The sequence below is a fragment of the Rhinatrema bivittatum genome, chromosome 10, assembly GCF_901001135.1.
Source record: "Rhinatrema bivittatum chromosome 10, aRhiBiv1.1, whole genome shotgun sequence".
NCBI lineage: Eukaryota > Metazoa > Chordata > Amphibia > Gymnophiona > Rhinatrematidae > Rhinatrema > Rhinatrema bivittatum.
Window position 1 is genome coordinate 119,951,717 of NC_042624.1, and position 23,074 is coordinate 119,974,790.

General features: G+C 49.4%; 1 protein-coding gene across 6 annotated transcripts in view; it reads right to left on the reverse strand.

The window, feature by feature from the left end:
* Positions 1–23,074, reverse strand: part of SLC6A9 (solute carrier family 6 member 9) — a 148,217-nt gene that overhangs the window by 33,429 nt on the left and 91,714 nt on the right. For 4 of the 6 annotated variants that reach the window (XM_029617918.1, XM_029617915.1, XM_029617914.1 and 1 more), the window contains exons 3-4: positions 4,059–4,215; positions 2,810–2,941 (exon numbers count right to left, since the gene is read on the reverse strand). In XM_029617918.1, the coding sequence (XP_029473778.1) occupies positions 2,810–2,941; positions 4,059–4,215 (289 nt within the window). Of the gene's footprint in view, positions 1–2,809; positions 2,942–4,058; positions 4,216–14,267; positions 14,573–23,074 lie in introns of those variants that run through there. The other 2 variants (XM_029617913.1, XM_029617912.1) reach the window with 1 other exon arrangement.

Here is a 23,074-nt window from a genome sequence, read left to right on the forward strand (position 1 = left end):
GTTACGTTGGCTCTGGTGGTTATTGTATCAATAAAGCTGCGGCCTTGTTTGAAGTCCAGACGGTTGTTTGTGTGTTATTATATCATAAGACTGTAAGGAGCTGAGGGGAGGGGAGGGGACCATCAGTGCTGGCTGCCCATATTATTAGAATAGAGAGGGTTTGTTTATTTGGTTCTGATGAGGTTCTGCTGACTCACGTAGGAAGACGACAGTAATCGGGTGGGCTCTGGTGCACAGTGTTGAAGAAGATAAGTACAGATTTAGTATGTGAGTCAGGTTGACCGTTAGGGAGAGTAAACGCAGTGAAATAAAGGGCCAAGTTAAAGGCATGATTTGATAATTAAATACAATAAAAAAATATCATATGATAATGGACATGAATAAAAAAATTAAAAAAAACCAACTCTTTTCACTTTTGAGAACAAAGATAAGATGGCATGCTATAAGAGGGTACAACCATTCAGTGGTCATTACATACATCACAACACATCGAGGAATTCCCCCCAAATAGTTGATGGTTGATGATGTTTTAGGACGGGGAATTGAGGTTTGCTTGTTTGTTGTTGACATCTACCTGAGGCAAGTTGATTACTGCATCCACGTGGAGGGTTGGAAATGATCAAAACCTCCGCAGACACTGTGAAACTGGACTTCAGAGAACTCCATCTCAAGTATCTAACATTGACGTCAGGCTTAACTGAAATCAGATGCTAATATTCTTGCTAGAATTTAGATGGGGATTTGGAAACTCACTGTTAATTTGCCTGAGGTCAAAACTGAGAGAAAGAGTGGGGTTTGTAGTTTTTCTTAATCTACAGAAAGCTATTTTTTCTGCTCTGCTAATAAATTCTGCTTGACTATAATGCCATTGGTTTCTGTTTCTTACAGAGTATAAATGTTATGTAACTGTGCAGGCACCGATTTTGCTTACATGTCTTGCAATAGTAATAATTGGTGCTATTTGATTTGTCTCAGCTGCCCGTCTCTGGGAGACCCTTTGGCTGTGTAGGCGGGTTGTACCCACCCATACTAAATCAGCCAGCCAAGAGGTGGCCCCTCCCATACGTGCGGCTTTTCATTTCTCTGCATAATTCCCTGTGACCTTGCTGACTTCAGCAATAACTAGGGCAACTGCAATCATTACTGTTCTGAGCAATAACCAAAAAAATGTCATGGAATTAGACTTACCCTGTTCTTGGTGGATATTTCACAGTTCTGCAACCCAGGAAGTAAATCACAGTTCTTGTTGCCCACACAGAGTTTACTTTAAGCTTCACTCAACCGAGAAGTGCCTCATGGGTGATACTGTGCTCCCTAAGAACATACAAGTGTCTTGTGAAAGTCTTCACACCCTTGTACATTTTTCATATTCTGCTGCCTAAAAAATGTAGATCTAAATGCATTAAAGCAGGAGTTTGTTTCACTGATCCACACAACTTTCACTGTGAAAAATATGTTTATAGAAATATTCCAAAAGTAATTAAGAATAAAAAAACAAAAAGTATCGATTGCATAAGTCTTCACACCCTTTGTCATAGCAAACCCAAATTATCTCCTGTTCAAAAAATTGCCTTAACAAGGCTCATAATAATACGTTAAATAGAGCCCATATGGGTCCAGTCTCAGTGGTTGAGCTGATTCAAAGGCTCTTGGTTGACGAATCAAGCTGTTTCTGTTGTATGAAGTGAATATGAAGCAAAGGTCAAAACATGCTGGAGAAGGAGCTGCCAAGAGAACTGCGGGACAACGTTATTCAAAGGTGGAGACTGAGGAAGGCTCTAAGAACATTTCATGTGTTTGAATATCCCTTGGGGCCCTGACAAGTCCATCATTGTAAATTGTAGACAGTTTGGCACTGCCGCTGTCAGGCCGTCCCTCTAAACTGCAGCAGAAAGTCACTGCCAGACCTAAAATGACTTTTAAGGAACTGAGCCCAGGGAAAATGTTTGTGTCAACAATTTCAAGATTATTCTACAAACCCAGTCTGTATGGGAGGGAGGCGAGAAGTAAGAAAAGCCATAGGAGCGGCCGCACTGCTTCATGTGCTTCATGAAGAACAGGGGACAATGCGTGCACGTGGAAGACGATTTTGTGGTCTCAATGCTAAGCGATGTGCAACATAAAAACCACGTCACCCTGCTACCACCATCTCTACAGTAAAGCATGGCGGTGCCAGGATTATGTGGTGGGGATGCTTTGCAGCAGTGGAGACGCTCGAGGGAAAGATGGAGGGTGCCAAGTTCTGGCAGATCCTGGAGGAAAACCTGTTCTGGGAACTGAGGAGAAGATGCTCCTCTCAGCAGGACAATCAGATCCTAAACAGAAAGCAAAATCCACACTGGAGCAGCCCAGCAAGAGGAAAGTGAATCAGTCAAAGCCCAAACCTGAATCCAGCATTCCCAGGCAACCTGAAAGAGCTTGGGCTCTGAAGAATGGGCAAACCCTGCAGCATCCCACTGTACACAGTTGGTAGACGCTTATCTTGCATGGCTCACGGTTGTTACCGTGAAAAAGGGTTCCTACCAAGCATTGAGTTTAGGGGTGTGAAGACTTATGCAATCAAGACATTTTGTTTTTGTATTCTTAATCACTTTTGGAATATTTCTATGATTGTTCTTTCACAATGAACGTGTAGATAAGGGAAATAAATACCTACTTTAATGCATTTTGATTTGTGAAAAATGTAGTAGAGGGTGAAGATCTTTACATGGCACTGTATCTGCTTATTGCATTGCACAATGCTCCCTATAGATGCCATAGGATTCCCAAGGCCTTCGGATAGTGCTGATGGCGTTTTCCTCCTCCTTACCTTTGAATATGGGGCTGATCTTCCAGACTCCAAGGCAGCCCTGACTGGCAAACTGACCAAAAGAGAGCTCCATGAAGAAGAGGGGGATCCCACAGAAGATCAGCATGATGAAGTAAGGGAACATGAAGGCCCCTGGTGGAAGGAGAACGAGGCACGTCATCAGTGGCAGAAGAGGAGAAGCAGGAAGAAAACCAAAGCCCCACCTAATGCATATGAAAGCTGCATTTTTATCTAAATACAAATGCACTCTTTGGCCTTCTCTCTTATCTAGGTGAGGTTCAGTCTCCTGCTGACAGCAAATTTAAATAATTCCACAGAGAAAAATAACTCAGTAACGTTTTTGTACTCCTTGTGCCAAAACAAGAATCTAGGATGAGCAGGCCCTCAAATGTGGTAGACTGCACACCACATCTCTTCTTCCAAAGCTCCTGCTGGCCCCTTAACTCAACCAATCTTTAGTTTGACCTCTGTATGACCACCAGAAAATCCTTAACCTTGTTAGCTCAGAATGTCCACACAGTCATTAGGAAGTCTAACACCGAGCTTTCTCTAAATGCCACCATGTGACGATGGACCCACCAAGCAAATACATTTAACATAGTTTTCTTTTATTTATTTATTTAAAAATGTTTCTATACCGCCTTTACAAACAAGGTTTAGTCAAAACGGTGTACAAAAAATATAAATCAAAAAATAAAATATAATTAAAATTACAAAAAACTATAATAAAAATTAAAAACACAATAAATAAAAATCCATGAATTATTAAATTTCAACATTCAAACATAACATAATCAAAGTAAGTGCCATGTAGTTGAAAAGGTGGAGCGGGCAGAATGGTGGAATGGATGTTAAAAATTATTGTTTGATAGGAGTCATTTTGAAAGCAATTTGAAAAAGATATGTTTTTAAAGATTTTTTGAAATACCTCTTCTTAATTTGAACTAATCTCCTCCCCTTCTTCATTTCCCCATCTACAACTCTTCTCTGCATCATCCTACCCGTACGCTTATCACCCATCATCACCTGCAACTTCTAAGCTTGGTTTTCAAGACCATCAGCCAGGTCTGTTTCATAGATCAGCTTAATACAGATAATATCTTCTGAATATTGATTGTGGAAATCCTGAATACCAGATCTTGATCCAGGTTTGGGGACCACTGCACGCAGGTAACTCTCTACCATACCCTCAACTCTCCCTCGCTCCCGCCCCTCCCCCACCCTCTCAACTCTAGCAAATGTCACTTACCGCCTCCGTTTCTGTAGCAGAGATACGGGAATCGCCAGACATTGCCCAATCCCACGGCATAGCCGACGCTGGTCAGCACAAACTCGATCTGGTTCCCCCAGTTCCCCCGCTTCAGGTTCTCGTCTTGCTTCGTCGCCTCTCCAGGAACAGCGCCATTCTGGAACAGAAAGGCCACAGTCACCAATCACAACCAGCACCCGCATCCGGCCTCCTCCAAACGTCCTCTGTGCTGACCGTAAAGAACGCACTGGGCTTAACAGGAAGAGATTAGCAGGAAAGAGCGCATCTGATCACTGAAGGAAGGCAGGAAGTGCACTTCTCCTCTGTTCTGCCATCTCAGCTCCCAGTGGTTGGGTCTAGGGTTGGGTCTAGTGGGGAAGGCAGGTGGGGACCAGGCCTAGCAAGAGGAGAAGCTCCCTGTGACGTCTTCCTCTCCTTCCGCTCGGTGCACCAAGCTGGGGCCCCACATGTATGGGCAGTCTCGCAGCTCGGATTCCCTCTGCACCTTAGAGGGGATTCTAGGGGACCATTTAAGCTGAAATCTAAAATCCAGAGCATTTTACTTATGTATTTTATTGTTCTTTTGTAGACCAACTTCCTGCCTCACAGTAGCTTGTCCAACGTGCTGAGCAAAGATTAAAAATAAATGCGTATTTACCCAGCACACACAATACAAAAAAGCATAATAAACTCAGACTTGTCAATTAGTCCCCGTTCCCACGACAAATCCCAACACCCGTTTCACCCAAGCCTTCTAAACTCCAAGCGTCACCCAGCTAGGAGCAGCATCACAAGAAGCCCAACATGGCCATCACCTGCATCTCTCCTCAGGCTTCAAGGACCAAGGACTCTGCTTCGGAGGGAGCTTGAACCACAAGGTGGGTGGGGGCAGCTGCAGAAAACGCCCCTCCTTCCCCTCCAGCTGATGTTAGCAAGGCAACCATTCCAGTTCACTATAAAGGACCATTTTCCTTTTCACTTGAAAAACCAAAATGATCTTTTCAATTGTATTCTTAAAGAAACATGCATTTGAGGTTTCTACAGAGATATCAGAAGCAGAGATTGTAATGAGCTAAGGAAGGGGGAAGTGTGTTAGGTGCCATAGACATGGCTCAATGTTTCTGCTGAGAGAGTGACGTGGAGTCTCAAGATATGGGAAAGAGAGAGACCGTCTGCTGCTGAGAGAGTGATGTGGAGTCTCAAGATATGAGAAAGAGAGAGACCGTCTACTGCTGAGAGAGTGACGTGGAGTCTCAAGATATGAGAAAGAGAGAGACCGTCTACTGCTGAGAGAGTGACGTGGAGTCTGTGGGCAGAACAACGTGAGAAAGAGAGAGGTCATCTGCTGCTGAGAGAGTGATGTGGAGTCTCAAGATATGGGAAAGAGAGAGACCGTCTGCTGCTGAGAGAGTGACGTGGAGTCTGTGGGCAGAACAACGTGAGAAAGAGAGAGGTCATCTGCTGCTGAGAGAGTGATGTGGAGTCTCAAGATATGAGAAAGAGAGAGACCGTCTACTGCTGAGAGAGTGACGTGGAGTCTGTGGGCAGAACAACGTGAGAAAGAGAGAGGTCATCTGCTGCTGAGAGAGTGATGTGGAGTCTCAAGATATGGGAAAGAGAGAGATCGTCTGCTGCTGAGAGAGTGACGTGGAGTCTTAAGATATGAGAAAGAGAGACACTGTCTGCTGCTGAGAGAGTGACGTGGAGTCTGTGGGCAGAGCAATGTGAGAAAGAGAGAGATCGTCTGCTGCTGAGAGAGTGACGTGGAGTCTTAAGATATGAGAAAGAGAGACACTGTCTGCTGCTGAGAGAGTGACGTGGAGTCTGTGGACAGAGCAATGTGAGAAAGAGAGAGGTCGTCTGCTGCTGAGAGAGTGACGTGGAGTCTCAACATATGGGAAAGAGAGAGACCTGCCTGCTGCTGAGAGAGTGACGTGGAGTCTCAACATATGGGAAAGAGAGAGACCTGCCTGCTGCTGAGAGAGTGACGTGGAGTATCAACATATGGGAAAGAGAGAGACCTGCCTGCTGCTGAGAGAGTGACGTGGAGTCTCAACATATGGGAAAGAGAGAGACCTGCCTGCTGCTGAGAGAGTGACGTGGAGTCTCAAGATATGAGAAAGAGAGAGACCGTCTGCTGCTGAGAGAGTGACGTGGAGTCTCAAGATACAGGAAAGAGAGAGACCTGCCTGCTGCTGAGAGAGTGACGTGGAGTCTCAAGATATGAGAAAGAGAGAGACCGTCTGCTGCTGAGAGAGTGACGTGGAGTCTCAAGATACAGGAAAGAGAGAGACCTGCCTGCTGCTGAGAGAGTGACGTGGAGTCTCAAGATATGAGAAAGAGAGAGACCGTCTGCTGCTGAGAGAGTGACGTGGAGTCTCAAGATACAGGAAAGAGAGACTGTCTGCAGTTGAGAAAATGGAAACACCAGATGTAACTGTGGGATTGCTGCAGAGGTTTATTTGTCTGAAGTGTTTTTAGGTCTTTTATCCAATTTCAGGACAGGCCTGGGGAGGGCCTATAGAGTCCTTTCTTTTATGTAGCATTTTTTGAATTGTGCTGAGGATTCCTCACAATGTTGCTGCTGGACAGCTGCTGTTTGTGTTTAAATCTCCGAGAATGGAATCTGAGGTGCAGACAATGCTGAGTCTGCAGCAAACTGCGGGAGGGGTGCACCCAGAGAAAGCTGGGAAGGTGGGAGCCTGCCAGAGGCAGCGCACATCCAACTGCGTTCATGTGATCGGCTCCCGAGCCAGCGTGCGTCAGGAGGGCCTAGAGGAGGGAAGCGTCTTTTCTAGTAGCGTCGCAGAGACAGTGACAGAGGGATGCTTTCCATAAACATTTTCTCCCTTCTCTTATGAACCTCCCCCAGGCCTCCCTCACTGGCAGAGTCTGCAAGACTTTCTGAGCAGAGCTGGCAGAAGTCCCTCCAGTGACATCTCATCTCCATGAGCCAGGCAGAGCCGACAGGAGAGTCCAGCGCTCTGCGTTGCAGGGCACCGCCTTGGCCATTTTAATGTAGGAAAAGATCTGCGTTTCAGTGCTGGGGACTCTGGATACAGGAAGTGCGATGGCTTGCAGGGAATTCAGTGCTCCCTCTCCCTACCAGTGCTTGGGGGATATGCCCATGGCAAATCTGTCTGGCACATGGGACCCCTCTGTGCTTACTCTGCTAACAGCTGTGAAAAGCCCTACCGAGTGGCTACTTATGCCATATTTGTAGGGCGACTGGAAGAAGATTTGGTTGGGTGAAGCTCCCTCAGGGTGGGAGGCCTCAGTGGCGCAGTTCGGATTCTAGTGAGGGTTTTTAGTTAGGGCTCACCAGAGGCAGGATGCGCCTGTTCCTGGCCTCTCTCTTGGGAAACCACCCTTATGGAAGGAGAACTGGAATCGGAAAAGGTGCCTGTTCCCAACTTCAGTGCTGCCAGGTTTTGTGCCTTTTGATTTCGGGTTTATGGTGGCACCGATTTTTATGTTCCCCACCTGCTTGAGTCTCCCAGGATCCAGGGACTGAGGGTGTAATGTCACGGAAGGAGGTCAGGAGCGGCACCTGATAGCTCATCTGCATCTGGAGAGAGACCCTCCAGGGTGAGAAGCTCATTCTGTACCTCTGGGAGTTTAAATTACATCAGGAAAACTGGGCCTACGAATCCTACCCAGCACATCCCGGGGCCTTACCCTTGGAAAGGATCAGGAACAAGAGAACAAATGAACTCCAATTATAAAGCCACAGATTGATTGAAATCGAACAGTGTAAATGGACTGCAGTGCACAAGAAAGTGGAAATGAGCATTTCCATCAGCGGTGAAGCTTGATGTTGAACTATTGCTCAGCACCTTGAAGATTAATCTCAGAGGGGTCCCAACATCAGAAACCCTTACATTCGAAGGCGACCTTTGGCGTCCTGTAGAGGGACATCAGCCCGGGGGTTAGACTGCAGCCAAAATGTAAAGCAAAGACACAGAAAGAGAAGAACAAACAAGGAAAGGGGCTGTGATTTCCCCCATCTGACTGTTCTGGCTCGGGATATTTCCTAATACTCCAGTGTTAAGGCTGGGAAGACAGGGATCCCCCTTCTCAGGCAGCACAGAGAGTAAAGCACCGAACGAGTTACAAAGAGTCAACAAGTTTTCCATCCAAGAAACAACTGGAAAGCAAAATATTGCTCCTGAAGTTAACTGCACCCCCAGTTCTCCCAGTTTGGAAAATCAAAGCTCAGTGAGGGAAGCAAAAGGAAGAGGGATGTGCGATCCGAGAGTGGAGCTGCTCACAGGGGAAAAACAAGAAATCAACTGCACCCCCCTCCCCCTCCCCCCGGTACACAACTCCCCTCCATCCTGGGACAGCCAAAGCCTGTGCTCTCGCCCCTTCTGAACCCTGCGATTGTTCCCCTTTTCTTACAGCCACTCAGAAACGCAGCTCATTAGTGGCTCGGCTCATTAGTGCAAGGTCTGAATTGGCTCTTCTGGTCCTCGTCCTCGGTCACATGCCCCAGACAAGAGGCTCTCTCCTCAGTGCTTCATGAACAGGAGGGCCTGGCATGAGGAACGAGTCCGGGACTCGCACAAAAGAGCCCTGAGTGGAAGCTCGCTTTGGACTCCACACAGAGGCCCTTCTGCTCCCCCTTCCCACCTGCAGGCACCATTGGCGGCTGTCACTTTCCCCATCTCTCTCTCTCTCTCTCTGCAGCTGTCTGAGAGGAGGGGGGGGGGTGGAGAAAGGCGAGGGGATTGTAAGGGAACATAAAATATTCCTCTTCTCATCTGCCTGAAGAGAAAAAGAAACGCAGAAAGGAGGCGGGCGTGTCCGGCCCCACTCTCAGCGGGCCGCAGGACCCTCCAGGCCGTACGGGAATCCGGAGAAAAGCAGAGACCAGGGCACACGCCAGGCAGAGCAGCAGCCCTTTTCAACCTGCTGGTCATTCGGCCACCCGCTGACAAAACTGGGGGCCACATCGGTCCTACGGTAGCCACGGGACACTTGGTTTGCATCTGTACCCACCTCACGGTGATCCAATGAAATCCCTGGATCTGTGACTTCCCGCAGAGCTTCATCCCATCGTTGCTGTTTTCTTCCAAACGTCTGTCTGTTTTCAGTTATTTAAGAGCACATACAGGTTTGGAAAAACTAGGCCAAATAAGGTCTCTAAAAGGCAGCAGGTCCAGGGTTTTGCACACTTTTGAAAAAGTGCATCTTGCACCCAGAGTCTCAACGAATCCCGTGCAACCTTATAGAAGGGAAAGGATATTGCACAAACGTGTACAAGCAGCTCTGTGGGACTTTCTAGCCCTGCCCATTGGGTAGAAATTTCAAAGGAAGATGCATGCGGCCCAGGCTTTCATCAGCAGGTAGCCAACTGGACAACAAGCTTGGCCGAAAGGTGCGCTCTTGCTTTTTGCTCTTCCATAATTCCAACTCCACTCCATTCCAATGTAAAACAACTTCTTGTCATTATTAATATTCACGTTTGCTTATTACCACCCATTATCTCTCCTATCTGGCTCTTCATCTGGTCTCTACCCTCAGGACCTGCCTTCCCTGCACACTCCATCACTCCTCTCTCGTTCCTCAGTGAGGACTGGCCAGGAGATCATCAAAGAAAGTCGTTGACCATTCAAATAAAACACTTTGCATACTCTCCACAACTCCAGGATTTTTAGCTGATGGAGGTTATGGGGGTTCGGCCTCTGAGTCCTGCACTTCTTGCTTCCTCATCCTGCAGGGTGTTGGGATCTCCAGCATACGCTCCTCCCGGCATCCCGCAGGGTGTGGGGATCTCCAGCATACGCTCCTCCCGGCATCCCGCAGGGTGTTGGGATCTCCAGCATACGCTCCTCCCGGCATCCCGCAGGGTGTGGGGATCTCCAGCATACGCTCCTCCCGGCATCCCGCAGGGTGTTGGGATCTCCAGCATACGCTCCTCCCGGCATCCCGCAGGGTGTTGGGATCTCCAGCATACGCTCCTCCCGGCATCCCGCAGGGTGTTGGGATCTCCAGCATACGCTCCTCCCGGCATCCCGCAGGGTGTTGGGATCTCCAGCATACGCTCCTCCCGGCATCCCGCAGGGTGTGGGGATCTCCAGCATACGCTCCTCCCGGCATCCCGCAGGGTGTGGGGATCTCCAGCATACGCTCCTCCCGGCATCCCGCAGGGTGTTGGGATCTCCAGCATACGCTCCTCCCGGCATCCCGCAGGGTGTGGGGATCTCCAGCATACGCTCCTCCCGGCATCCCGCAGGGTGTTGGGATCTCCAGCATACGCTCCTCCCGGCATCCCGCAGGGTGTGGGGATCTCCAGCATACGCTCCTCCCGGCATCCCGCAGGGTGTGGGGAGCTCCAGCATACGCTCCTCCCGGCATCCCGCAGGGTGTGGGGATCTCCAGCATACGCTCCTCCCGGCATCCCGCAGGGTGTGGGGATCTCCAGCATACGCTCCTCCCGGCATCCCGCAGGGCTGTGGGATCTCCAGCATACGCTCCTCCCGGCATCCCGCAGGGTGTTGGGATCTCCAGCATACGCTCCTCCCGGCATCCCGCAGGGTGTTGGGATCTCCAGCATACGCTCCCCCCGGCATCCCGCAGGGTGTGGGATCTCCAGCATACGCTCCTCCCGGCATCCCGCAGGGTGTTGGGATCTCCAGCATACGCTCCTCCCGGCATCCCGCAGGGTGTTGGGATCTCCAGCATACGCTCCTCCCGGCATCCCGCAGGGTGTGGGGATCTCCAGCATACGCTCCTCCCGGCATCCCGCAGGGTGTGGGGATCTCCAGCATACGCTCCTCCCGGCATCCCGCAGGGTGTGGGGATCTCCAGCATACGCTCCTCCCGGCATCCCGCAGGCTGTTGGGATCTCCAGCATACGCTCCTCCCGGCATCCCGCAGGCTGTTGGGATCTCCAGCATACGCTCCTCCCGGCATCCCGCAGGGTGTTGGGATCTCCAGCATACGCTCCTCCCGGCATCCCGCAGGGTGTTGGGATCTCCAGCATACGCTCCTCCCGGCATCCCGCAGGGTGTGGGGATCTCCAGCATACGCTCCTCCCGGCATCCCGCAGGGTGTGGGGATCTCCAGCATACGCTCCTCCCGGCATCCCGCAGGGCGTGGGGATCTCCAGCATACGCTCCTCCCGGCATCCCGCAGGGTGTGGGGATCTCCAGCATACGCTCCTCCCGGCATCCCGCAGGGTGTTGGGTTCTCCAGCATACGCTCCTCCCGGCATCCCGCAGGGTGTGGGGATCTCCAGCATATGCTCCTCCCGGCATCCCGCAGGGTGTGGGGATCTCCAGCATACGCTCCTCCCGGCATCCCGCAGGGTGTTGGGATCTCCAGCATACGCTCCTCCCGGCATCCCGCAGGGTGTGGGGATCTCCAGCATACGCTCCTCCCGGCATCCCGCAGGGTGTGGGGATCTCCAGCATACGCTCCTCCCGGCATCCCGCAGGGTGTTGGGTTCTCCAGCATACGCTCCTCCCGGCATCCCGCAGGGTGTTGGGATCTCCAGCATACGCTCCTCCCGGCATCCCGCAGGGTGTTGGGTTCTCCAGCATACGCTCCTCCCGGCATCCCGCAGGGTGTTGGGATCTCCAGCATAGGCTCCTCCCGGCATCCCGCAGGGTGTTGGGATCTCCAGCATACGCTCCTCCCGGCATCCCGCAGGGTGTTGGGATCTCCAGCATACGCTCCTCCCGGCATCCCGCAGGGTGTTGGGATCTCCAGCATACGCTCCTCTTGGCATCCCGCAGGGTGTTGGGATCTCCAGCATACGCTCCTCTTGGCATGCCGCAGGGTGTTGGGATCTCCAGCATACGCTCCTCTTGGCATGCCGCAGGGTGTTGGGATCTCCAGCATACGCTCCTCCTGGCATCCCGCAGGGTGTTGGGATCTCCAGCATACGCTCCTCCTGGCATCCCGCAGGGTGTGGGGATCTCCAGCATACGCTCCTCCTGGCATCCCGCAGGGTGTTGGGATCTCCAGCATACGCTCCTCCTGGCATCCCGCAGGGTGTTGGGATCTCCAGCATACGCTCCTCCTGGCATCCCGCAGGGTGTTGGGATCTCCAGCATACGCTCCTCTTGGCATCCCGCAGGGTGTTGGGATCTCCAGCATACGCTCCTCCCGGCATCCCGCAGGGTGTTGGGATCTCCAGCATACGCTCCTCCCGGCATCCCGCAGGGTGTTGGGATCTCCAGCATAAGCTCCTCCCGGCATCCCGCAGGGTGTTGGGATCTCCAGCATATGCTCCTCCCGGCATCCCAGCAGGGTGTTGGGTTCTCCAGCATACGCTCCTCCCTGGCATCCCGCAGGGTGTTGGGATCTCCAGCATACGCTCCTCCTGGCATCCCGCAGGGTGTTGGGATCTCCAGCATACGCTCCTCCTGGCATCCCGCAGGGTGTGGGGATCTCCAGCATACGCTCCTCCTGGCATCCCGCAGGGTGTTGGGTTCTCCAGCATACGCTCCTCCTGGCATCCCGCAGGGTGTTGGGTTCTCCAGCATACGCTCCTCCTGGCATCCCGCAGGGTGTTGGGTTCTCCAGCATACGCTCCTCCTGGCATCCCGCAGGGTGTTGGGATCTCCAGCATACGCTCCTCCTGGCATCCCGCAGGGTGTTGGGATCTCCAGCATACGCTCCTCCTGGCATCCCACAGGGTGTGGGGATCTCCAGCATACGCTCCTCCTGGCATCCCACAGGGTGTTGGGATCTCCAGCATACGCTCCTCCCGGCATCCCGCAGGGTGTTGGGATCTCCAGCATACGCTCCTCCCGGCATCCCGCAGGGTGTTGGGATCTCCAGCATACGCTCCTCCTGGCATCTCTACCCCCAAACTGTGTATTTTGCCAGGGGGTCTCATTCTTATTACTGTTCCTTATCTCCAAGTCTCGACTCTGCAGCTGTCCAGCCTGGCTCCTGCGATGCTGGGCATCAGGGCTACAACGGGCAGAATACAGGGGGGACGGGACAGGAGTCAGGGGTCCCAAAGGCGTGGCAGATACATTATCACAGTCCTGGGAACCCTCTTTTATCTTACACATTTTAGCCATTTCAAAGCAGATTACGTTCAGCCCAGAGGGCTCACAATCTAAGCTTGTAATTGAGGCAATGAAGGGGGAAGTGACTTGTCCAAGCTCACAAGCAGTGGGATTTGAGCTCTGGCTTCCCTTGGTCACAGCCCACTACTCTGACCACTAGTCTGCTCCTCCACTCCCTATTGCCTGCCTCCCACCCTTCCCCAGGGTCTTCCCCAGGGCCGATGCAAGGCTATTAGATGGCCGAGATGACCCTTACAGCCTTTCATTCCCCCTTCCCTCCCCATCCACACACAATTAAGCATTATGCATGCTTTTCCATTTTAAAATATATTTCTCACTTCTCCACCTTACAAAGGTGGATTGTACATGGAAAAGGGACATTCAAAGTACAATCTTCTGAAGTAAAAATATCGCTCACTGCAACATTTATATTATACTCAGAGCCCCAGCTCAAAGGGGCACATGGGCATGATGTGATGATGTGAATGTGATGAATTGCATGCAACTGCTAAACCTCATTGCTGTGAAATGAGTGGAAAGGATCTTCCCAAGCAAGGGGTCAAGAAGGGGTTAGAGGCAGGCGTGACGTTTCCTCTCGAAAGGGCTGACATGGGTAACAATGGTAAGGGAATTCAAGAAAACCTGGGGAAGGCATAAAGGGGCAATGAGGCCAAAAAGAATCTGCAGTATAGGCGGAAGGAAGGGGACATGAGCAGGGACCTGCTGTCAGGTCACCTGTGCTTCCAGGAAATCGGAAATCTGCCGGCTGGTGCTGCTCTTCCCTCTGCTTAGCTCTCAGACATTTCTAATTCTGGAGCGGAACCAGTGAATGCTGCACGGGGGGGATTACCCAATGACTCTGTGCCAGGCCTGCTTTCATCCCGTCGCATCTGGGCAGGCTCGGTCTAGTCTTTCTTACAGAAACCGGAAGCACGCATCCAGAGATGCCCGCCCCTGCTGACCCTCGGTAGCCCTTGCAATGCACACACAGGTTAGAAGAGGGTTACCACAAAGACGACCAGAGTCGGATCACTGAGCTAGGACTTCATCTTGTGAGAACCTTATAATGAAGGGGCAATGCCAGTGAGTGTCTAAACTTCCAAAGGCTGAGCCCAGAGACGGCACTAATGATAGATGCCCATTCCCAGCTCGTGACCAGCAGCCCTCAGCATATTCCTACCAGATCAGTGCTCCCAGGCTTATCTTCCAGAGGTTGTGGCAGGTCCCAGATCCAATTGTGAGGTTCCTCCAGATACTTCCTGGCCAAACTGAAGTCTGCCCTCTTCCTGGACATTAGGGCCCCAGCTTTAAGGTCCATCAAGGAGACCGCTGGGCATCACAAATGCAGGACTGAACCCCATGTACAGAACTGGGGAGAGAAGAAAGACCCCCCAAAACGATCCATGTGAGGGAGGTTCAGATTTCATTGTAGACATGCCTCTGACAATAGAGTCTCTCTTTCCCCCATGTCAATCCACCATGGACCTGAGGACATTTCCTGGTCTCCTGTGACCACAATGTGACATCTCTGTCCAACCCATCAGATGACATCACTTGCCCTTTCCATGGCAACATGCTGTGATGTCACAGGGATTCCACAAGTTCTCAGTGCAATGGGTGTCTTCAAAGCATTCCTGCAAGTGTGGAAGAAAGCTGTGCTATGGACAGGAAGAGGACCTGGCATATAGAAGTGTGTTGGGGCTTTGCCAGGCACTAGCATTTTCTTCCCAAGTGATTTTTCCAGCAATGGTCAGTGGGAGGGAGGTTTTGATATTCAGGATTCCTCCCCTTGCCATAACCCCATCTTTTTCGGGGAAAGTCTTCAGAGGATTATAAAATCCCTTGGAGCATGCTCAATAATTCAGTTGGAAGGAGATACTCAGAGTTGAGTGTGGGAAGGTGACTAGAGAAAGGAGAGAAGCTAGAGACCCCTGGATCTCAAGCGAGTGGGTTGGAGAGAGAAGAAGGAGTAGGAGATTGACTGTTGGATATTTCTCTCACTCCTAGAGGTCTGGATCTGTAGTTGAAGTAGAGTTGATGTTGAGATTTTTGGAGAGAATTGACTCAGTCTGGAGGGAAGGGCATTCCCCTTGGATCCTGAAGGGCTGTTTCAAAGATCTTTCTGCCTGAGCAACCAGAAAAAAAACCACAAGGGTGAGAAGAATTTTGGACTCTTGGCTAGAGATAACGAGAGTTGGATTACAGTTTAAGAGTTTTGCATTTTTGGACTTTGTTAATATTTTGGAGCTTGGGATTCTTTTCCATTTTGGACCAGTGGATGCTGGAGCTGTATTCCCGTTATCCTACCCTCCAAGGGGAGGATATTTTTATATGGATGGTGGTGCAGGAGAAGGGAAACTGGTAAGAAGACCCAAGAGTAGAGTGTGCGATGGCGGTTGCATGGCCCAGGGTGGCCCGTATAGTGCCCCATCCTGGTCACACGTAAATCCCTGGGGGTCTCCTGCTCCCTATCTCCAGCCGCCCTTTCAGGAGGTCTAAGTTGTAAAAATGAGAAAAAAAATATTTAAAATTCAGCTTTCCTGGTCCTGAGTCCCAAACCCTATCCCCATGTAAAAAAAAGAGACTCCCTCCACCTCATCGGATCTGCTTCCCCTCCCCTCTAGCCCCCTGACTCCCCCCTTGCAGTACTTTGACAGCTCTGGTGGTTCGGGGGGCTCCCTAGGACTTGGGCAACCCCATCACATGAGGGGGGCAAACGTTTGCATGTGGCAGGCCAGTGCCATTTTAAAAATGGCGATGCTGGACCCAGAGTGGGGGGGGGGGGGGTGTTTGAGGGTTGGGCAAGGAGATCCAGAGATTTTGGGGTCTCTTTTTCTACAAGGGGGCAGGGTTTGAGACTCAGTGGTGGGGCCAGGAAAGACAAAATGTTAAATCTTTTTACTCTAAAGGGGTTTGGGCAGGAGGGTGAAATGGGACAATCAGAAAGAGGACAACGTGTGGGCTGCAGCTTGGGAACCTCTGACCGTGCGCTAGTCTTCCAGTGCTCCCAGCTGACTTTCCTTAAAATGGACCCGACTTGCAGATTTTGATGCAAGGCCCGTTGTTTTATCAGCTCAGTAGCCACGTTGCGCCAGGCCTCACTATCCTCCTGGTGCACGGCTGGGCTGTGTTTGCCGTAGTTGGGAGGGGACAGACACTGGCTTGGCTTGCTTTGTCACCGCAGCCACCCTGTGTCACCATAAGCAGAAGCTGTGACCTCAGCTATTATTTCAGGGCAAGAATTGGTCCTTTTGTTCATTCCCCTTTCTTGGCATCGGATGTTCTCCTTGCTGCTCGGGCCTCTATCTCTATTCCCCTCCACCCCCGTACAATAAGGCCTTTCTGAAAATCAAGAAACAAAACAAAACAGAATGAAGAGCAGCTTTCATTTCATCCTTCAGAGGTGAGTACGACTTTCATCCAGAAACCAAGGAATATTTTCAAGCTACTGTAGCTTTAGTCTTGGTGACAGCACGAGGAGCTTATCCAAGGCGTTTAAGTTTCCAGTGCCTTCCATATTCTCTATTTAGCTATTAATGAAAGTGTGCGTAATTCCAGTTCCTGTGAGCAGTTCCTTTACCTTGTTTTAGTGTAGCTCTTTCGGCGCATCACATCATCAACCATTACAAAGGGATAATCTGCTGCCACTGCTTAATGCACAGCCAGATGTGCAAATTACATCCTCGCAACCTCCATGTGTGTCAGATGCCTCAGTGTCCACCATTATTTCCAGCACAGACATTGCTCTAGCCACTGCGTCCTGGGGGGCTCTGGCAGAATGAAGTGGCACCCACTCTCTGCACTGTCACCCTTGCGGGCAGAGAAGCTCCAGAAAGTAAGCAGTCACCCATTGCACCCTTAAACAGGATCAAGTGTCATAGAAGAAAGCTGCTTCTGCCGGGAGACTCGGTCATCAGAGGAACCAATTTGGGAGCTCGTTTTGATGGGGGACACCAAAGTGAAATGCACTCCAGGATCCTCAGCTAATAGAAGTGCAAACCAAGAAGTCAAAGCAATGCTAGAAGAATGTGATCATCCATCTGAAGAGCAATGACCTCGCTAGAAATGATATCCATACAGTACAGAAAGATTTCCAAACTCTAGGGAAGACGATTCTACACATGGGAAAGGAAAGTCTGTGCCTGGCTGAAAGCCTGCTGCAACGAGCGTGGATCTGGATGCATTGGAGGCTGGGGCCGTGTATGGAGCAGTAAAAGGTTATATGGTAAGGGTGGCCAACATCTGTCTGCAGCTGGAAAGGCAATGCTGAGCGAGAAATTCAAATCATACATTGGAACTAGAGGGTGGGGGTGGCAGGGGGTGGTCAATGAGTTTGGCGTGTCACCCCCCAGCAATACAGCAAGTCGGACATGAAAATAACAAAATCAATCAGCTGAAGAAAGCAGAAAAGGAGACTAGGAAGAGCAGCAAAAGCAAGGGGAAGCTCTGACCACAAATACTCGTAATCCCAGAGCTGCAGGCCCTGATGGTGAAGGTGAGGCTCATGACTGGGAGACGGCGTCCCTGGCTATAACTTACGGAAGGGCAGAGAGGACAGAAACGGGGGAGGAGTCAGGAACAATATCCATGCAACTGAAATGCAAGGGCCTCGAGGTAGGGAAGAGGACGGAGCTTCCATTTACCCTGCTGTGGTCTTCAGGCCGCTGACTCAAGCAGAAGAACTGGACAGAGATCTGGCCGAAGACATCCAAAAGGTGGGAAAGAAGGAAGAAGTGATGCGCATTGGAGACCTTTATTAAATTGTATTAATCACCTAAGAACTCGGTGACGTACAAAATAAAAACACACAAGATTTCAATCAAAACTTGTACAGACAACATATCAACGTGTTAACAATTCTTAAAACATCACTAACATACAAAATGGACAATGAATAGAAGCCTGCCTGAATAGCCATGACTTTAGTGACTGCTTAAAGGTCTTTAGACTGTCTACCAGTCGAAGGGGTTCAGGGAATGTGTTCCAGGGAGCCGGGGCAGCGATGGAAAATGCACGGTTTCTCGTACAGCTAGGCCTGGCCTGTGCAGGTGGGGGGCACGTCTAGCAGGCCCCTCCTCCGCGAGGAGCGAAGCTGGCGAGTGGGACAGTACAATCGCAGCAAGGCGCGGCACCATGGGGTGACAGCAGAAGAAATGAGTTTGAAAGTGATCACTGCAACCTTGCATTTAATGCGCTCGGCTCTGGGGAGCCAATGCAAGCCAATGAGGACCGAGATAATATGCATCCGTCTACTCGTGCCGGTAATGAGATGCGTAGCAGCATTAAGCAGCTGGCGAGGTTTTAGGGTAAGCGCTGGTAAACCCAATAAGATAGAATTGCAATAGTCCAATATTGGAAGGATGGAAGCCTGTACTACCGGATGTGGATTGGGATTTGCCTTCTGCGGAATTTACAAGAAGTAGAGATTTAGTGGATGTTCTTCAAGGGATTCTGCTCAAACAAATGGTAATGGAACCCACGAGGGAGGGTGCGATAAATAAAAATAAAAAACAAAACAATCATCAATAAATGAACTGATATTGTATTATATGAAGTAAAATCAATAAGGAATTAATAAAAAAAAAAGAATAGCGATGGCCTCATTCTGCTGGCACCGTTTCGAAGCAGGAGCGACCGGGGTGGGGTTTAGATTGGAAGCTGGGCCCGGAAGCTTTACCTCGTTGGCAGCGGCAGTGAAAAATTTTAAAAACAAATAAAGGAAAATGAATACAATTTCATTTGTTTTAAAAATGAGTTGAAACGAAATGGAACATTTCATTAAAATTTCTTGTTTTGTTTTAAATGAATGCACATCCCTATTACAAACTGATTCTCTAGTTAAAGTCCTTCGACATAAGGCTGTTTTAATGCATAAATGCACTGATGACAAACAATGTGTGTGTTGCAAACACCTCTCACTATGCGTAACATGCAAAACATGATAGGAGCGCAGGCGAAAATTTACTCACATTGCAAAGCTACGCATGTGATATCAAGCCCACACAAAACAACCTAGCTTTCAAACAAAAAGTGCCTGCATAAGTTGTGTTTGAATATTGGGTTGTATTGCAGATAAATATACGAAAGTAACTTTACCCATTTCAAAACGATGGCATAAACTATGCGCATTATCAACTTGCTGGCCATGTACGCAGTATTTGAAAATTCACGTTAGGTGCGTAGGGTCATAACATGCCCCTGAAATGCACTCTCCTCCCCTCATTATATGCGGTCAAATGCATGCGTGTTATGAACTTATGCACTTAAAGGGGCATTTTCAAAAGTTGCGTGTGCAAAAAATGAGCGATTACTCCTGTAACATAGCACATAGACTACGCAAGCATTTGCTGTTTTAGAAACCTCACTATACACACATAAATCAGGGTCCGTGAGTAAATGTCTAAAATGGGGCGGGCCAGGAGCGTTCCACGGCAGAGCCAACATTTATGCAAGTAAGTTGCTCTTTTATAAGCTGTTTATGCGTGTAAATGTGGCACCTTACAGGGATACATTTACTCCTGCTCAACATCTGGAGCAAGTGATCACAGGTGTCTTAAAAGTGAAATCCTGACTGGGTGGGGGTCTGGGTGAAATGGGAGGCTTCAGGCTGAAGAGCCAGGGGGGTCTTGATGACCTGCAGATGGACTGGGAAAATTGGTAGACTAACTGGTAAAACTGGTAATTTCATCGTGGTCGCATGTTAGAAAATCTGCTGACTTCTTGTGTAAAAGACGACTTATTGCATGTAAATGCATTTAATTTATGCATGTGTGGCTGGACTGCCTGATTTGGGTCCCTGCCCCCCAGACCTTACCTGGGCGGAGAGGTATGGTATAACCCAGGGACAAGAAAAATAAAAGGACAAGAGAGAATAACTGGACTGGTGACAACTGTATCTCAGAATTGCAGCAAGGGGACAACTGGGCACTGTTGCTTTTCCCTGTGGAGCAGAGAGAGGTCACAATAAAACTGTTTCAGTTTAGATCCAGCATGAGGCTTGTGCTGTTGCAAAAAGCAGCAGTATTGGATTACAAGAGCCAATGGGGAGCCAGCTTACTAGCCGGAGAGAGGAGAGACCGTCAGACCAATCAGTGCGGAGCAAGCTGAAAAAGGCACGAGGCTGTGTGTGAGATCTGGGAGATTGAGGGAGCAGCAGGGGAAGGGAGGAGAGAGCTGTGCCTGGGCTAGGATCCCTCCTTGCCCTTCGCCCATGGCTACCAGGATACAGAGCACAGCAGAAGGAGATTCCAGGAGCTGAGAGCTGACGTCCCCCTCCTGCAGGATAAAGTTCAGCTAAGTAATCCTGCTTTGCTCAGCAGCAGTACAGCGATTCCTTTGTCTTCCTGGGCCCCAGACACTTGCATCATTGAGCTGCAAGATAAACCCCTGCTGTTTGCTACCAAGCAGAGGCCGGCCCAGACTTTCTAAATCCCTGGATCAGGGCAGGGAACCCGCTTGTTTCCTCTGTTTTGGGAGCCTCTATAAGACTGGAGTATCCCCAGGGAGTGCCAATGCATTCTCAACTTATGCAGCCTGCGTTGACTAGGATTTCACAACCACTTTCTTACTGATACTCGTGCCCAACGTTCTTGGGTTTTTCCTTTTTTTGGGGGGGGTGTACACTCCTTGGACTGGGGACTAATGAGAGTAACCGTACACCATTTATTTTGTGCACTGGTAGGACATTTACCCTTAAGGTCTTGGGTAACCATAAGGTTACCCAAGACCTTAAGACATCTATGATCCCTTGCTCCAGATGTTGAGCAGGAGTAAATGTTATGCAAGTAAGGTGCATCCTGGATAAAATCATACCTCCAAAATCAAAGTTACACAATAAAGAATCCAACCCTGTCAACCTTGATTGTGGTGTCCCCCAAGGCTCTTCCCTCTCTTCTACCCTGTTTAACATTTACATGCTCCCTCTTACCACCCTTCTTTCTCAGCTTGGTTTCACGCACTTCATCTACGCAGATGACGTGCAAATCCTCGTCCCTTTCACAAATTCCCTCCTCACCGCTCTCCAAAACTGGGAAACTTGCCTTGCCTCCATTAATCAGCTCCTCACTAATATGCACTTGTCTCTCAACCCCCCAAAAAACTGAACTCCTCTTCATCTCCTCTAAACACTCATCAATCCCTATACCTCCCGCCTTCTCCTCATCCACCTTCCCTACCTACACACGAAACCTAGGTGTCATACTTGACAACCAACTCACCTTCAAACCCTACATCAAACCTATCCTCAGCAACTGCTATTTCAAGCTGCAAACCCTTAAAAAACTCAAACCTCTTCTATATTTCTCTGACTTCCGTAAAGTACTCCACTCCATCATTTTTTCCAAATTAGACTACTGCAACGCCCTTCTCCTTGGCCTCCCTGCTTCCTACATCAAACCGTTGCAACTCCTCCAAAATGCCGCTGCGCGCATCCTCACAAACTCCAATAAGAAGGACCACATCACCCCCACCCTGACTGATCTTCACTGGCTACCGATGCAATCATGCATCCTCTACAATGAGCACTTCCACTGGATAAATCCCCCGTTCCTTCCTCGAACTTCCACAAGACCAACACGCTCCTCCCTCCGAGGAACCCTCTGCACCCCCCTCTATAAAATCCACCAGACTCATCTCCACAAAAAACAGAGCCCTCACGCTTGCTGGCCCCACACTTTGGAACTCTATGCCCCTGACCTACGCACCGAAACTTCCACACCCAAATTAAAAAAAAACTTAAAACCTGGCTCTTCCTACAAGCCTACCTCTCTTTATCCACCCCCGCTAACCCTACTCCTTCTGTGACCTACTGATAAAAATCTCATCGCATTATGTCATGTTTGAAAAAAGGAAAAGCCCTCCAGAAACTTTACAATCTCTCCAAATGTCTAGTTTTTCATAGATAATCTACTCCTAATGACAACTCCTCTAATTCTAAGCAGTGCCCTTCTTAGGCCTTCAAATTCTCCTGTTTCTCCCCCGAGAAAACTCAGCAATTTCAACGAATGTACTTTCTGTACCACTGTACATAGCCTCCCTCTTTTCACTCTGTTGTATTCTCCTCCCCCAATTCATGCTACTCCCAGTTGAATGTGTTATCTAAGTTCTTAGGTTTCTTGTTGTACTCTGTTTTGTTTTTTGTTCTTTGCAAAGGCCATGCCTAATTGATATTTATTGTTCTAAGTTATCTGTAAACCGATACGATGTGCAAACGCTTGTTGGTATATAAAATCTTTAAAATAAATACATAAATAAATAAATAAGGTTTGCCAGAGGGCAGTCTGAACAGGAGAGTCCTCCGGCTGCTACTGAACATTCAAGTTGCTCATAGCCCTGGCTGATTAATGTACCAGAGCAATATTTGGCCAGATTGTGATTGATGCTTATGGATGCGCGCTATTACTAATTATTTTCACTCCGTTTGCTTTATCATTTCTGCAGTGTTCTATGTTCCCGTTAACAGTAAAAGAAGTTAATGTTTACAGTAAAGTGGTGATTTTTGTGCTGTGTACCACTGTTCCCCGAGGGGGGGTGAGAACCACAGAGGCTCCTAGATGAGATGGGTCGGGGCATTTGGATCATTTATCCCAGAGATGCTAACGTAACCTGCAACCCCCCCACTCTGATACTCCTACCCAGCGGTGCAGGTGGGGGTTATTCTTCTCGTGCAGCCCCTCTCCCTCGGCAGCATAATACCTGAGGGGGTGCTACACACGTTAAATCTGCTCGCATACCACTTTATAATTAGACATAAAAATACACAGGAAAACCACTTGCACACATTTACCCGGCTCCATTTCGACTTATCCGGCTAAGTAGCAGCAGTTTTGCATTTATCTGGTAAGTTCCGAGTTATCTGACTAAGTGGCAGCACTTATCCAGACAAGTTCTGATTTATTCAGCTAAATGGCAGCTTCTTATCCAGCCAAGTTAAAAAGTGCTACTTAGCCAGATAATAAGTGGTTTAAGACTTATCCAGCTAAGCAGCTG